We start from the raw sequence: 17,736 nt of genomic DNA on the forward strand, positions 1-17,736 counted from the left end.
CATCTAATTCATGCTTCAATATACGTGTGTTATTTGAGAAGCATTTTGAAAAATTGAGACGCCAAAGCTGTAAAATATTCTATGACCCAATGACTTTACTCGAAAAATTAAAATTGATGTGTGATCGTTACATGATATGAAGTTAGACACTCTATAGCTATACACTCAACAATGCATCAGAAGCATTGACATCCGTTTGATAGTCTTACAAAATAACATTTCAATAAGTACCACAAAGATCATACATGAAAAACATACTTCATAATTTACAACAGTATCGATAACAATTACCTACAAATCGCAAATTTACAATGTACACATCCAGATTCGACTACAACGTTTCTATGATCAATTAATCATCTGTGAACGACAAGATAGTTTCTTAAAAAATTTAACGTAGACTTATATGATTTATCGAACGGTATTCACATTAGATATTTGAATAAAATTATCTACAATCAGTATATCAAGAGTCTATTTAAAGACTCACTCAAAGTGATGCAAGGAATTTCATATTTACATCGAAATTGGAAAAGTTTCTGTAGTGATATGGAAACCACAGATGGTGTACCCCAAGGGAATATTCTGCACCCTCTGCTCTTGAAGTTTTGTATTCACATCACTTTGGCGATCACTGTCCAGGCACTCACTCTCTTAAACAGGACGGTCTGAACAAATTTACAGCGAACAGTAACTCCAATCTTTGAGACACAGCAAGGTTTAAGACTTAGACACAACTCTCTGGAAGTCTGTTGGCCATCAGCCTCTCCTTTATAGCGAATCCGTTGAATTCGACGTCCGATGTTCTTTGGAGTGTTGCAGAGTTCCCATTCTCCAGTCGCAAGTCCTTAGGCCTGGAATCTCTTGGGAAGGTGCCTACTCCAGTTACTGGATTGGAATATTGGTGGAACTAGAACGAAATAATTTTTTTTTGTTATTCCTCACGGTACTTTGCCCAAACTTCGCTTGATAGACCAATGAAATTGAGTTTTTGAAAAGTCTTTCCTATGGAAACGCAAGAAATGCATAGAAACTGCCAACAAAGGCTATTTTGAATTGAATGATATTACTCGTACTTGACTATTCAAATATGAGATTGTGACCCACAGTAGATTTTCAGTCTTGGTACTTCCAAATTGCCAAAGGAATGACACTTGAATGTAAAAATAATCCGCAACACCCCGTATACTCGAAAACCACGAGGAAAAGCGAAGGTTTGGAAGTTTTTCTGGGGCTTCGAGACGATTTCGAGGGGGGTCTTACTCTTGTCATTTTTGCTCTAGATGCTCCCGTTTAGGCTGTGATTTTGTATTCCTACATACCTGGATTCTTAGAGGAAGGGCTATATCTATATAAGAAGATATGCAGTTGTAGGAAAAGTATAGTGTGCAACATGTGAAGAAAGTCCTTTTTCTCACTCGTGTATTCCTCACTCGTAAGAAAAGTTGGACTTTCACCACTTGTTGCACAATATACTATTGTGACTCTTCCTAATGGGAGAAATGTTGTAGTTTGAAACCGAATTGCAACAGAAGGCTAAACAATATCTTATTGAGTGCTCCATCTTGGAACAATTCTGAGACCATTAGCAAAAAGTATACAGAGTGGTCCAGATTTTAGTTCAATCGCTTCGGCGTCGTATAGAACATCTCTTTTCATGAAAAAAATTCATATGAATATATACCCTAACAAGCTTCGTTTTCGAGATACAAATATGGACCAACCTATATATAGCCGTAAGAAAGAAACCTTTAACTTACGTTTTCACTAAGGGCTGATGCTTGTTGACTCACAGGACTAACCCACTGGGCCGGAGGAACACCGCCTCCAATTTCGTAGCTAGCTGAAGAAGTCATGTGTCTTAGTGTTGAAGGTATATTGGCACCATTGGGTGATTGGCGTTTAAGACTTCCACCATCTGGAGTACCTGAATGTGTAGAGAAAGTTTTTGAATTTGATATTATTACTTAACACTCGCATTCATTTGTTAAGATGAAAACACTATATTTTTAGTAAGTTCGGGGAAAAAAGGTTATCAGTTAGTTTGAAACTCAGTTAGTTCATGAGTTGAATATGTATCAATATGAATAAGTTAGCAAGTAAAAAGATCTGGAAGCTCTTATGATATACATAGTGCCTTGTCTGAAAAATTTTGAAGATAATTGAGATAAATAATTAAAACAATGGGAGAATATGTGCATCCAGATCTTTTGGCAAAACCTTGGTATTATGATGAGATGCATCGAAATGTTGTTTAGCGATCAACTATTATCATATATATTCTTTCGAGATAGAGCAATACAAAGAATTATCAACTTCAAAAAACAAAGCATGTGTAGATGTAATCTCAGTATTATCAGAGGAAATGTAAACGGGGCATCATACATTTCAACGTATGATACTAGAGCACAGATAAAAATCTCAGCAGAAACTCTGTCTCCCTGTATAAGAGTAGTGAATGGTTGGTGTATACGTTTGCAGAATAAGCTGACATATTTATATTAAAAGGCTTCTTCTTCATCCAAAACAAAATCTTCTTCATTCTTTCTATTCATCAACGGTTGGAAACTTTATAATTAATTTATAAATTGGATAAGTAATCACCAAGTGATCAATGGTTTCTTCTACACAACACACACATAGTGAACTATCAATAAAATACCATTTGAAGAGCATACTATTAAAACGACCATGACCTATTATTATTATTATTATTATTATTATTTTAACTGGGGTCGTTTTGGTTCGGTAAGCCTTCCGGGAACTGCGACCATGCAGATCTTTTGTTCTCTACCCTACTCATTCATAGAAACCCAAGGAGGTCGTCAATGACGTTAATTAAACTGACAACCTCCTTAGGGGCCTTGGCCGTTACCTCTAGGTATTCAGGACCGGCTTACCCACGTGATAGTTCTTTGGCCAGCCAGCTCCGGACACTTGCATACCATGTGTTCGGCTGTTTCTGCTTCCGATCCACAGAGCCTGCAAATCTCGTCTGATGACTTTCCCATACGGTACAAATGATGTTTGTACTGACAGTGCCCCGTCAGCAGTCCCACCATCACCCGAAGCTCGTCTCGTGACAGCTACAAGAGCTTTTTGGCGTAGGTAGGTGAAATCGTCACGAATTTCATTGCCTGAACAAGTCTAGGAGTGTTAGTCCAGTGGATTATCTTGTTGTTCAACTCCCATAGCTGGACCGCAGCTTTATATTGGTCTTTTCCTTGCCCACAGAAAGGCTCAGGTCCAGCATGTGTTAACCTTGATGCACTTTTTGCAAGTTCATCAGCTTTTTCATTTCCTTCAACCCCACAGTGCCCTGGTACCCATAGTAGAGTCACCTTATTTCCTCTGGCCAGTTGCTTTTGGGTGTTATGGCACTCACAAGTCAGCAGAGACCCCTGGCAACACGATTCCAGGGATCTCAGCATGGTTTGGCTGTCCATGGTGATGCAGATATGCGCCCCCTTGAGGTTCATTTTGAGACACTCCTGACCATGACCTGAGTCGATTTGAAATACACCAAATTTTCCTAGGAAGATTGAAACCTACAAATTTTTTATGAAGGATCAACGATAAGACATTTGTTGAAGACATTACAAGAACTCCATTCCAAACGCCAAATTTCTTTGTCACTTTCATTAGATTTTTTTATTATTATTATACCAAAGAAAAGGCAGAGGACTTATTCCATAGTGCTCAAATTAAAAAAAGGAAACAAAAAATGAAAATAGACACTGAATCTACAATAAATCCATAAAATTGTCCAACTTGTACTTGGAGGTGATCGAGGTGTGTGCTGATATTACTTCTTCCAGCAGAGAATTCCAAGTATGGAAAACCCTGTTAGGGTTGGAATTGAAGTAAGGTAAGATACCAAATGCAAATTGTCTCTCAATACAAGATAAAATGTTTTTTTTCGATTTCCATTTTAAGAGAATCATTCAAGACATCCAATTCAGCCCAAGAAAAACATCAGAAACCCTTAATAATTCACATCGATTCAAAATCCCATAATGCTCGAGTGGAAACAAGGACCAACATCCCGGTGTACTTCGCATTAGTTAAGCGAAAATCCGCAAGAGAGAGTCCCGCTTACATTCGAACGTCGCTCGATGATTGTTGGCAGATAGAATGGTAAAGTTTTTCAGTAAATTTGGAATTTTCAACACATCACAACATGGATTCATCAAGAACAGAAGTACGGAGACAGCTATGTTTGAGCTTGTGGAGAGCATTGTGGGGGGTTTTGAGAGAGGTGAAACAACATGTGGGCTTTTTCTTGACCTGTCCAAAGCCTTTGATTGCGTCAAGCACGAAATTCTCTTGGATAAATTAGAAAGCTATGGTATCAGAGACAATCAACTGCTGCTGATCAAGAGTTATTTGGAAAATCGTAGACAACGTGTTGCTTTGGAGATAGAAGCAGAAATGATTGAATCGTGCGAGAAAGTATCACGAGATGGGGTTCCTCAGGGTAGCATACTGGGACCTCTGCTATTTGTGATCTATGTCAATGACCTACCAGATAATGATATGAGCTCTCAAAATTTATATATGTATGTGGATGATACCAATAAAATTATAAAATCAAAAAATGTTGGACAACTTATATGCGATTCTAACAGAGAAATGCAGAAAATGGAATTGTGGTTCACTGAGAACCGGCTAAAGTTGAATGTCGAAAAAACGGAATGTGTTTTTTTCACCACAGATAGATCAAATTTGACCATTCCAGAGAAGATAAATGTAGGAAGTTCAGAAATCTCGGTCAATAACTGTGTAAAGTTTTTGGGTGTGTGGCTGGATAGAGGTTTGAAGTGGAGTCAACACATTGAACATATCTCAAATCGTCTAAGATCTGCTAATTACACGTTGAGAGTATTGAAATCTCAGGTTGATATCTCTATATTGAAAAATTTGTATTTTTCGAACTTCATATCCATAATAAATTATGGAATAATTATTTGGGGAGGTACCAATGGCATTCAAGAATTATTTGTTTTACAGAAACAAGCTTTAAGAATAATGTTCAGTCTATCTTTCAGAGAATCTTGTCGAGGTGTCTTCAGATCGAATAAACTGATGACTGTTAGAGGTATATATATATATAGATGTTTATTATTTGTATGTAAGAATCCAAGTTATTTTGTGAATTTTAAAAACATCAATAGAACAAGACAAAGCTCACATTTCCTATACCCTTCTCATCATCTGAGTATAACGGAGTCTAATGTACCTTATATATGTTTGAAATTGTTTAATTTGTTACCTAGAAAATTTCATAATATGGAACCTAAATTATTCAAAAGAGAGATTCAATCACTTATTATTGAATGTGAACCCTATTCTATGAGAGAATTCGATTTTTTTTGTAAGAATATTTGATTTTGTTTTCTTTAACTGACGTATTTCTTTTCTTTGTACCAGATTCTATGTACAAGATTTCTGAAATAAATTTATTGTTATTGTTATTGTTATTCCCTATCGGAACTAGCAGCTGTTTCCGATCGCTGAACAACGTCTGAATGCAGTCAGATAAACGGCCATTCGGAATCGCCGACAACAATCGGATCCGTCCACTGTTTTGTTTCGGATTACCGCCCTAATTCGAACGACTCCCGGAATATACGGCATTCGAGGGACGTGCCTACACTGTCGCGTCCGTCGCTCGATAGATACGCCAGTCGCGTACGCGTCCGTTTTATGTGGGGTGGATTTTCGATGATCGGGAATTACGGATTCTCGATGATTCGTTTTGAAACGTCGTGCGGTGGGTAACTACTTTATAATTTCAATCAGACACTAAAAGGCTTACAAATGCTATTTATTCGGTCAATATGTAACGTATTAATCCAATCATCTAAGTCAAAACTAGATACGTATATCGGTATTCGAGATATTCATCCATAAACTGCTATAAAGTTGTATTTTGACCATAGAGTAATAAACATAGATAGACGGAGTATACGCAATTTTTACATGTCCCCAACATGGTTAGATTACGTTGTCGGATTGTGATATATTTTCAAATCCACAATTTTACTATATCGTTATGTGTGTTTATTATATTCAATGAAATATATATTTTAGAAAGATTCGCGATTAAATATGCAAATTTGAATATTCGGAATCCGATATTTTCCTAATTGTCAAATTTATAATAACTAGATTATTTATTATTTTCTGCATCTACTTGCCGAAATCCAAGGTTTGGCAGCTTTTGTTCTTCAAGTGTTATCGGTTGTTTCACGTCGTTTGGCGCGCTTGGATTTTGTTTTCAGGATTCCTGATATTTTAAGGTATTCATTTCAATATGTTTTGAGTTAATATGAAACGTTGATTCACTATGGGACGTAAGAAGTGCGTTCTTTGTGGAGAAACTCGCGAATTGAGTGAAATATCGTATCACTGATCAATCAAAATTTGCTTACGGAAAATAATAAATGCTCCCTCTATCTATGTTTATTACTCTGAGATTCTAACATTCTAAAAGTTCTCTACATATGGTAAGATTTGCGAAGCTTATAACTTTCGATAGGAGAGCTATAGAGTGCTAAAACTTCTTGCATAATATTCCTTATATCTTCAAGTTTTTCTATTTTATAAATAAGAGACAAGCCCCATCTTATCAGAAATCCATAAAAAAATTGAATTTTCGACAAGAAAGTGGTTTTTCCCTATGTCCAAGATAAGATAACAATAAGAATACATTTTTTTCCGTTTCTAGAGAAAAAACTACTAGTGCTTGATTGTCTTAGATACATGATTTGATTGTTTTCAAGAGGATATAATCGATTTCAAAGTTTCCATACACGTTACATGGAAAATTAATGTAAGGTATTGTTGACCATTTATCCGGCCTATCAAGCCTCCAATCTCGGAGATACCAGCCCATACCATGAAACCTGGGTATTTACCACCCTAAAGTCCCCATTACACTTAGTTTGGACCAGCCCGGTTGGACAAGCCAAAATAAGAAATGCATTATTTTAAAGCAATATGAACACACCAGGGTGGTTGAGAAGCTTGTACCCGCTGTACTGTTGACAATGCATTTTGTCCAACCAGTCTGGCCAACCTTAGTGAAAAGCGGGCTCTAGGCGCTAAGTAGGCTCTTTTTTATCGGATAAATGGTCGACAGTCCCTTGACCACTTGCGAGATCCTGACATCTACTGGTTCGAGCAGGATGTTGAACCTTTTCATACTTCAAGTAAAGTCAAAGAGTAATTGAGGGAATAATTGGGTGAAATGGTCATAGGTATTTGCTGGAACCCTGAGTGGCCACCGAGATCCCCAGATTTAAATCCTTGTGACTACTACCTCTGGGGTAGAATCTAAGACATGGAATTTGAACAACAAACCGCTGACTTGACTGAGTTGAGAGTAAGGATTGAATCAGCCTTTGTAATACATACTCGACACGCCACCAAGATAATTTTTGAGGCAACAGGTGTGGAAAATCATCTATAAAGCTGGTAATAAATACAAATAGCGAAAAACCCATGGTAAACGAAACACCTCTTCATACGTAGGTTTTTAGAGAACTTTTAGGATGTTAAAATATAAATTCATACGAGTTTGGGTATGTCAATTTCCGAGGAGAACTTACTAAGATGACTGTATAATATTCAATTATTGTATCAGGTTTTTCACTTACCAAACTTTGCAGGTATAACGTCTGGATCTTTCTCGTCTCCTTCTCTTGGTGATGAGCTCCTCAACAGCGGCTTGGTGGAAGAAAGAGTGTTGTGCTGAGTGACAGTTCCGCCGATGACTTTGTGTTCCATTGTGGCGTTTCGATGACCCGATGATCTTCTCACACTTATGATGATGATTATTATCACAATTATTATTGTCGAAATGGCACCGATCAGGATACCGAGGGCTGGTGAGAAGGGGATCTCACCATCGTTTGCTGCAAAAAAAAAATGGGTTATGATATCAGATCGAAAAGATAAATTGTTTTGGAAGGAACTTTGTCCAGAAGAAAAACAAGAAAACAATAGGAAACTCGTGATGAACTAGACACTGGTAATAGTTTGGAAAATATTTTAAAGAGAAACCCAGACTCTGAAAATAAGATTTTACAGTTCTTGCAACGAACTGAACTATTGACAAAAATTTGATTTATTTCATCCAAACTTCATCATTTGCTTTTAATGACTCTACATATTTATTGATTTATATATTTGTTCGTTCATATTCTATCTATATATCTATTTATTCACATATTTATTTATTCATATATTTATTTATCTGTATATTTATTTTATGGACGAAAACCATGATCGAATTGAACGAATTGCACTTTCAACTGCTTGAACACTTTGCTAATTCCCCAGATCTTGACCTCAATGATAACTTGCCTCTTGCAGACCTCAAAGAAATTCTCCAAGTAAGAAATTTGGCTCTGATGAACTAGTGATTGCCGAGATTGAAGTCTTCTTTGAAAGCAAAGACGAACTTTTCTACAGAAAAGGCAATGAAAAGTTGAAGGGGCGTTGGAACACATGCATCACTTTTGAAGGTGACTATGTTGACGAATAAAGTAGAATTTTCAAGACAAAATTGGTTTTTATTGGTTAGACCCGGCACATATCAAGTGTTCAGCTGTTTCCATGTCCGATTCGCAGAGTCTACAAATTATTGAGTGGAGTGCATAGTTCGATAGCTTCCTCAAAACATTTATCCCCTTTTATAAAGGAATTTTCGGCATCGACTGCTAAGGTCATTAGCCATTGCTGAAAAAATATTAATACAGACGGAAACTCATGAATATTTATAACATAAATAAAGATTAAATTATAGAAGTGTAGATCAAACAGTAGTTAACAGTATTAAAATAAAATAACGTAAATAGGAGATCGTATAAATTTCTGAAAGAATGAATAAATGAATGAATAAATAAACCAAGAAATGATAAATCAAATAAATGAATAAAAATAAGCACAAAAAATAAATTAACATGAAAATAATACACGAAACATTGTATGAACAGGATGCAATATTGTTCAACACTCATTTTGGGGGTAATTAAGTTAAATTTTTTTCAACAATTTTATTCGATTGAGGAATTTCAGTACCCTTTTTTCAGACTCAGCCTCATACTTCAGTATGTCCTCCAAGTTATTGCTGATGTTCAACTCATTATGAATTTCTCAAAATTGAAGACTGTCGATAAAAAATGTTTTTTGATCATCCTTTTATTGCCATTTAAGATCCGATAAGCTGAACGAATCGGATTTCCAGTGAAAACCAGCAACCTTCTCCACACCTTCACAAAAACCAGAGCAACGAAGGCCCATCGACGATTTTCCCACAAAAGAAAAAACCGGAAAATTCCGGGAAACTCCCCGAAATCTAATAACAATCGCCGGAACGACGACGCTCGGATCCTGACGAGAATCACAAACCGACCAGGCGGCATAAAAATATCGTTCCATCTTCGAAAATTATACACGGTGGGCGAAGGCGGGGCTTGCGGCAGCCGACGGCGTCGTTAAAAACGAACTTCCGGTCTTTTACGGCGGTAACGTCCGTTACCATCATCGGAATTTTCCGGTTAATCGTTAACCGAAGCCGGAGATTAGCGGAATTCCGATCTCGACGGGCCGATAAAAGCGCGCTCTACGGTGCATTCGCGGAACTTTACGACGTCCCGATGCACGGGGATTCCCCGCGCTTGTTATTACCGGTTCATGCAGGTTTTTTCTGAGTGGGGAGCATCGATTGACTACAAGATGCGACTTTTATGGGAGCCAATTTGTTGTTCATTGGGGAATCGACTCGATTCTTCGAGTTTTTGAGCGCTTGTTCCACGAACAGATCGAATTTTAGACGCACTGATTGTGATCCGTCCTCCAATTCAATTTTGTCCGTTCGTATACAAGATTCGGCTCAACATCAAACCTGATAAAGATTTACAGAGGAGTACGACAGGATTGTGTATTGTCGCCATTGCTGTTCAATCTTTACTCCGATCTCAGATTCAGAAAAGCTTTGACGTCTCAGATAGATAAGCTGACGATACTGCCTTGATTGGGGATACACGGCATGGCTTGATATTCAAGCTATTTGGCTCAAGCTCAAGCTCAAGTCTCTTGAGTTCGACTTGATATCAACTCAAGTTCAAGTCAAGTATTAGTTTTTCAATGTCAAGTTAAGAATTTATTCATTAGACAATTGACTTAACATTGAAAAACTACTACTTGACTTGAACTTGCGTTGATTTCAAGTCAAGTTCAAGCGACTTGGGCTTGAGCTCGAACCAAGTAGCTAGAATATTAAGCCAAGCCGTGCATTGCTTCTCAACTGTATTATGTCAGGCTCGTGAGTAGTTCGGAATGAAGATAAATGTAAAAAAGAACAAGGTTATGATCATTAGAATATCAAAAAATGTCCCGCAACCAGTATATATGGCACATACAGTACATATGGCGCATACAGTACATAGGCTAAATTATGGAGCAGGTAGATAGGTTCTGGTAGTTGGGATGTTGGGTGAATTGTAAATTGTATCCTAACATGAATCAAGGATAGAACAAGCCAGAAGTTGCTTTGTGCGACTAAGGAAGCTTCTCTCCGATTCACCATCAGCGTTTGAGATTCTCTTAATGCTATGTCTGGTCCAAACTCTTGTATGGATCCGAAACATGGACGCTCAAAGTGGATACCATCAATATATTAGAAGCTTTTGAGATGTGGACTTATCGTAGAATTCTTAAGATATCATGAACGACACATACAACCGACGAAGAAGTGTTGAGCAGGTTGCGTAGGGAAAGAGAGAGATTTTCAAACTTATAAAGATCCGTAAAACATTGTATTTGGGCCACATCCTGAGGAACGACAAATATCGATACTCTCAACTCATTATAAAGGAAAAACCATGTGTCATTGTCCTAGTTGTCGAGACACATTAATTTGAATAAAAAAAATACATTTTTATTTGTCAAGAAATGAAAATGCTCATAATTTTTAATACAACCAACAATTGTTTCGTCACACTGTGGTTACATCAAGTTTATAGTCGAAATATAAAACTGATAATGCCACTACACTGAAATGAGGAGTCTGGAAAGTACGAATATGAAAAACCACTCATCATCATTAAGTTTTTATAGATACTATACTCTTCTCATTGTAGCTTTTCTCAAATAACGGAAAAACATCAACTAGAGAATGGCAACTTTGTTTCAGCTACATGGGCGTACAACTTTGCTTTCTTAATTTTTTCCGAAATTTGAGGCTTATCTGTAAAGAACTGGTTATACATTTATTATTCAAAGTATTGTCCATCGCTGACCACTACTTTAAATCATCTTTCGGGCAGCGTACGGATCCCGCGTTGAAAAAACTGGTCTTCTTTTGAAGCAATCTTTTGAACGAATCGATCCAATTTTTTAATTCTTCATAAGACCAGAAGTGCTGGTCAGTCAGGTCGTGTGTCATTGATCGAAACAAGTGATAATCCGAAGAAGCAACGTCTGAAGAAAATGGCGGGTGGGATAGGACTTCCCATTTCAACGTTTCCGATTTTGTCTTGACCACTTTAGTAACATGTAGTCAAGCATTGTCATGCTGTAAAATCACTTTATCATGCCTATCGTTGTATTGCGGTCGTTTGTCTTTCAATGCTCGGCTCAAACGCATTAATTGTGTTCGCCTCATACTACACTACGCCAAGCTGGTCCCACCAAATACTGAGCATGACCTTGAAACCGTGAATTTTCGGTTTGGCCGTCGACGTGGAAGCATGGCCGGGATATCCCCATATTTTCTGCGCTTGGGATTATCGTAATGAACCCATTCATCGTCTCCAGTCGAAACGCGATGCAGAAATCTCTTCCGTCTTTGCCTTGCAAGCAGCTGATCAGAAGCAAACAAACTCCGTTCAAGATCTTTCGGCTTCAACTCGTACGGTACCCAATTTCCTTGTTTCTGAATCATTCCCATGACTTTCAAGCATTTCAAAATGGCTTGTTGCGACACTCTCAATGATCCTGCCAATTCTTGTTGCGATTGACAGGAGTCTTCTTGATCGAATGATGCCTCCAACTCTGCATTTTCGAAAACCTTCTCTTCCTGGTCTTCGACGTCGAAATCACAGGTTTTGAAGCGTTGAAACCACTCTCGGCAGATTCTTTCACTTATAGAGGCCTCACCATAGGTATTTGAGAGCATTCGATAAGCCTTAGGCGCAGATTTCTCTATATTGATGCAGAAAATTAAAACCTCCCGCAAATGACTAGAATTTGGCTCGTAAGCTGACATGTTTAATCGAGAATGATGCAGACACAAATCGACTAATATGTCGATGGCGTTATGTTCACAAATACCTAAGCTTATTGTATGACATCTACCATCTATTTATTTCGACGTTCGACTATTGCAAAACGGCGGAAGCAAAGTAGTACACGTTATAATAATAATTTTTTGGTATCTTACCGGAATATTGCTTTTTAATTCAAATCATTGATCGTGTAATCAGTTTTGGTGAAAAGGAACCGGAGACACAATAAAAGAATTATACCCCAAATAATATCCTGCTCTTATTTGGACTAATAATAAGAAAAGTCTATTTGTCAGATTGTCTCTCGAGTTTCCGTAATAAGAAAATTCCTACCGAAGGAGAACGGATATCAAAATAAGATCTATCTGGTGAGGGCATATTCTTGCAGCATCTGAAGGCAGAAGGAGGAAACGAGTACTAGACGTCTGCTCAACTTTCATTATCGCTTTATCGCTATTATGTCAGACCAGCAGTCCTCGCCATGTTAATGTCAGCCGCTTGCACAAAGAATTTTTCTTACGTTTTCCCTTTTTCCAACTGAACATTTGGTTGGATAGCCAATGGAGCGTGAGGGCAGATGAATATCCTTAAGGCGATATTTCGTGGTGGAATTGCTCTCTGATGATAACAGTTTATATTCTGAAGATATGGGGAATTTTTTTATGATGTTCACGTTTTGCCTTGGTCGTGATATTGTTGTTCCATGAATATTTTTAGCATAATTTTTGTGTAAAATTTGAAACATTAGCTTTGTTGTTTAAGGTTTAGATTCTTTGTTTACTTATTGAGATTTTTGTTGATGTAGATAGTGGAATAAAAATTTTTTCACGGAATAAATTTGGATTTGAAAAAAACAAGAATTTCGCAATGAAACAGAATGCATGTCGTGTGAGTATAAATACTTCAAGAGACCCCATTGAAATAAAAACATGAAAACGATTTGTTTTCGACTCTTTTTTTGATGTTTTTTTGGATTTTCCATATTACGAATTTCAGTTATGGCTAGGGTTCATGGCTTGGCTTGATTTTCAAGCTAATGAGCTTAAGTTGATTTCAAGTCAAGCTCAAGTCGAGAAGTAGTTCTTCAATCTCAAGTCAAGTCAAGTATTTATTTATCAAGCACTTGAATGCTATCAAGCTACTTGATTTTTAGCAGTTGTATTGTGTAGCGTCATATCAATAAAAAAATGATGCAATGAGAAGGTACCTTGTACAAAACATTTTTATTTTTTAAACTTATTGTGTAGAAGAACCGAAAAAATGAACTTTCTCGAAATAGAAACAATTAAATCACTATAAATCATAACAAAAGGAAAATAATAAAAAAATAAAGTTTTTTAATATCAAGAAACCTCCAGGCTGTGATCCATAATTTTCCATCCAGAATCTAAGACACATAGGACATCTTATAGATTTGTCGCCTAACCTATTGCGATTTTTTGTGAGTGTAAGAGCAGCTGTGGGATATTGTCTTTCAACAGGAGCTGAAGATGCTGGCGTTGACAAAAACTCCTTGGCAATTTTGGCCAAGTTTGGAAAGATATAACTACCAAAATCTACCAATATATTTCATAAAAATGAGAGAAAACTGCTAATAAAGTCACACTGGCGAATGCTTCAGTCTCTCGGCACTCGAGGAATCTCCTTGTTTAGTCTGAGCGCGCATGAGATTGCAGAACTGCACAGTAAGTGGGCTATTTAAAATGAAACCAATTATTGAAATCCTTTAATGACAGAACAATTGAAACGAGAAATTGCAAAAAGCAGAATTGTTGATATGTGAAGCTCGATGCAATATGAAGTTATTCTTAGAGATAATATTATGTAACAAATAATATGAATATTTTTATCGTAATCAGTTTTAATGAGATATTCTTCATTGAATTAACGAATTAGTTATAGTTCGATACAACTATCCTTGAAAATAAATAATAATAATTCAATTCAATCTTTATTAATACTTTAAGACATATTATAATGTATAGGACATGTCGACATAAAAATAATTACAATAAAAGAAAAAGCAAATTACTTTAAAATTTACAATAAAATAATAATAATTCAAACAGTATAAAAAATAAAATAACGAAAATGAACAACTAACTGAAAGAATCAGAGAAAAATTCCTCTGTACAATAAGAGCATTTTTCAATTAGTATTAATTCGATCTTCTTCTTGAATGCTTTATCATCTAACGATTTCAATCCGTTAGGTAAATGATTGTACCGGCAAATTATTATTATTATTATTAATACCTCCATTTATTTGCCATTTGCCATTAATAATGTCTTTTTGTCTTTGGAAAAAAGTTCTTCTACGAAAAACATAATGATATGTAAAATACGAATTCAAATATTCATGATTTCATACCGGATTTCCATTTCAAGAGCATCTGTCACAGCCGATGATAACAATACTCAAAACAAGAAAATCTCGAATGTAATCCTGCAATTTCAGCCTGATGAAGGTGAGTTTATTTCAGAGATCGCCGTACCGTGAAACTGAATCGTTTGGTACATCCGAATTGAATTTTTTATCAGGTCACAATTTTCATTTATCACGCAAAGGAGAGATTGGAGCCGGGAAGATCTCGAGGCGAAACGGAAGGTGAAAAAAAGGGACTGTCTGATGAGAAGGGAAATTCATCTAGTTACTTCAATTTGGGTAGGATTAGGTTAAGTGGGGGGGGGGCGGTCGGTAACTGCGTTATGATTTTCTGGAGGGGGGATAATGGGTAGGAGAGTTTTACGTGATATTAAAAATGAGAGCACTTGAAAATATGATGATTTTAGATGGAACCTCTTGGCGGTGAATTTTGAGGTTGAATGTTTGCACGATTTTGTATGGTCTTTTCAGTCACCAATAGTACAAATATGAAAATCAAACAGAGTATAGGTGATATAAACTCTAAATCAAAACATTTATGCCAAATTTTATTTGAATATCTTGAATGAAAAAACTCAAAAATCAAACTTTAACACCCTACATCTCGAAAACAAAGCATTGGTGAACCCATATTTATAGAACTTCTCTTGAATTACCTAACGAATCCCTCATTTTCGTTTGTACTTCCAATTTAGGAATACCCTGTATATGATTTGAGTTTTCACATGAAAATGCAAGATTTGTATTTATACGAACGAATTTACAAATATTTTAATCTGCATAATAAGTCGATAACAATTCGGTAACAATTATAAAGAATAGTAACTTGACAACACTGAACCTGTGGGGTACTACTTTTTTAGGTTATCCTCAAATGAGCACTACTTTTCAGCCTATTATATATATAATTGTGTGGTATCCAAGAGAGCTAATGGCACTTGATCAAATGAACGCTCAAAATCTTCTGACTTCACGTTAGTATTTTCGTCCTTCATATTAATTTATCGTATTTATTTATCATTAATTTTTCTTCGATGATTAGGAGAGAACACTTTGGCGTAACACTTCTGTGTTTCTGGACGTCTTTTTTTGTTTTCATTTTCATTACTTCTTCTTCCAGAGGTGTAATAACTTTTCATTTACTCTCAATCAATCACCATCTATAATTATATGCGCCGTTTTGTTCAATATTTTGTTGTCAATTTGAAGCTTATATCATTATGCCTCTCTTATAGAACCCCTCATCGTATTGGCAAAAAATTGAGACAGTCGATATTCAAATGCCTCTTTTGAATCGAATTTTTCATCATGGACAGAAACAGATGGTAATCACTAGGTGCCAGGTCCATACTATAAGGTGGATGCATAAAAACCTCCCAACCAAGCTTCGGAGCTTCTAGCGACTCACTATCGATGTGTATGGCCTGGCGTTGTCCTGATAAAACATAATTCTTCTCCCATTTGCCAAAGTTGGCTGCTTCTGGGCGATTGCTTCCCTTAGAAGTTCCGAGTTGAGAATTGTGCCATAGGGGAGTTGCTTATAGTAGACAATTCCCTGCCAATCCCACCAAAACACAGAAAAACTTTCCTGGCCTTTAATCCTAGCTCGGCCAACGTTTTCGCTGGCTCACCGCGTTTTCACCACGACCGTTTTTGCTTGACGTTGTCGTAAGAGATTCATTACCAGTCATCGACCGCTTCGAAAATGGGTCCGTTTATTGCAATTCAGCAGCGAATGATTCCAAACGGTTTTTTTGAAATCTTTAGCTCTTGGGCAATCGAAACAGTGTTTACTTAACAGTCGGACTCGACAATGTCCATGATTTTATCGATATTTTCGACAATTGGCCTTTCAGTACGTGGTGTATATTTGACATCGAAATTACCAGAACGGGATCGACGAAACCAAAATTGCGAATCATTGGCTGTTACAGTATCAAGACCATAAATACTATATACATTTGCAGCCGCCTGGCTTGCATTTCTGCCATTATCGAAGAAAAACTGTAAAATAAAGCGTTTTTTTGCTAGTGTCCATCTTTGACTCGTCTTCAAACTTAACTGAGTCAACTAATCACAAAACGGTCAGAAAAGTTTTTGTAGTACGAAATCACATCTATCTAACGGCATCCAATGGAACCCGATCGGACTTATACAACCCGAGATACAGATAACTAAAGCTATCTATTGGCAAAATGAAGGATTTCTTTCAATTACACCTAATATTATAGAATTTTCATCAAGAAATTTCCTCGAATACGAGCCGCCGCCAACTCGACGACTTCCCATATTACTCGGGCATACGCCCCAGGTTTTTATTCATCACCTCCGCGATCTAATACCAAAATCAACGCCCCGGAGTCTTAAATAATCCGGGCAGAAGCGAGCAGAAGCGCCTAATGACTCCGGTACGGCCGGTCCGGACGGGAACAATTCGAATCGGGGATAATAGAATAGGAATGAGCTCAAGAAGGCCATTAGTCTAAGCCGCGTTGCGGACGGGCAAACGAATGTGTCCACAATTCTATGGGCGCGAACCCGCATATTGGCCTCAGTTTTATCGTTTCGGCCGGGGATCAGGTCCGATATCGGCGCCAATTCCGCCGCAATTATCGGCAAGTTAAACGAGCTCTGAATTGATTAGGGATTAGTGACTGGAGAGGGAGAGGTAGGCAGATTTGTCGGGAACGGGGTTTGGCTTCGTCTGTTTGCTTTGGATCAGCGGCACAGTTACACAGGTGCAAGAGGTTGCGGGGCTCCCAAGTGCTGACTATCAAATTCCGTTTGGATTATCTATACCAGGGCCGCCGACAGATATTTTGGCGCCCTGGCAAAAAAAAATTTCGCCGCCCTGCTTTGACTATTTACTTATGACATGTAGAGATACAAGCATAAAAATGCACTATCAATATTACATGGTAAGTCACAACAGCAAATATTTACAAATAGGTATATCGGGTGTCCCAAACTCGATGGCCTATTAGACGTTTCTGGAAAACTAATCATAATTTTGAGCTGAGAATTTGCATATTGGGGTTTGAGACAATGATCTTTC

General features: G+C 37.2%; 1 protein-coding gene across 1 annotated transcript in view; it reads right to left on the reverse strand.

Moving 5' to 3' along the window:
* Positions 1 to 242: 242 nt before the first annotated feature.
* Positions 243 to 17,736, reverse strand: part of LOC123671426 (neural cell adhesion molecule 2) — a 412,137-nt gene continuing 394,643 nt past the window's right edge. The window contains exons 12-14 of the mRNA XM_045605279.1: positions 7,662 to 7,919; positions 1,761 to 1,927; positions 243 to 910 (exon numbers count right to left, since the gene is read on the reverse strand). Of these exons, the coding sequence (XP_045461235.1) occupies positions 728 to 910; positions 1,761 to 1,927; positions 7,662 to 7,919 (608 nt within the window). The 3' untranslated portion in view covers positions 243 to 727. The remainder of the gene's footprint in view (positions 911 to 1,760; positions 1,928 to 7,661; positions 7,920 to 17,736) is intronic.

This window comes from Harmonia axyridis, chromosome 1 (genome assembly GCF_914767665.1).
Source record: "Harmonia axyridis chromosome 1, icHarAxyr1.1, whole genome shotgun sequence".
NCBI lineage: Eukaryota > Metazoa > Arthropoda > Insecta > Coleoptera > Coccinellidae > Harmonia > Harmonia axyridis.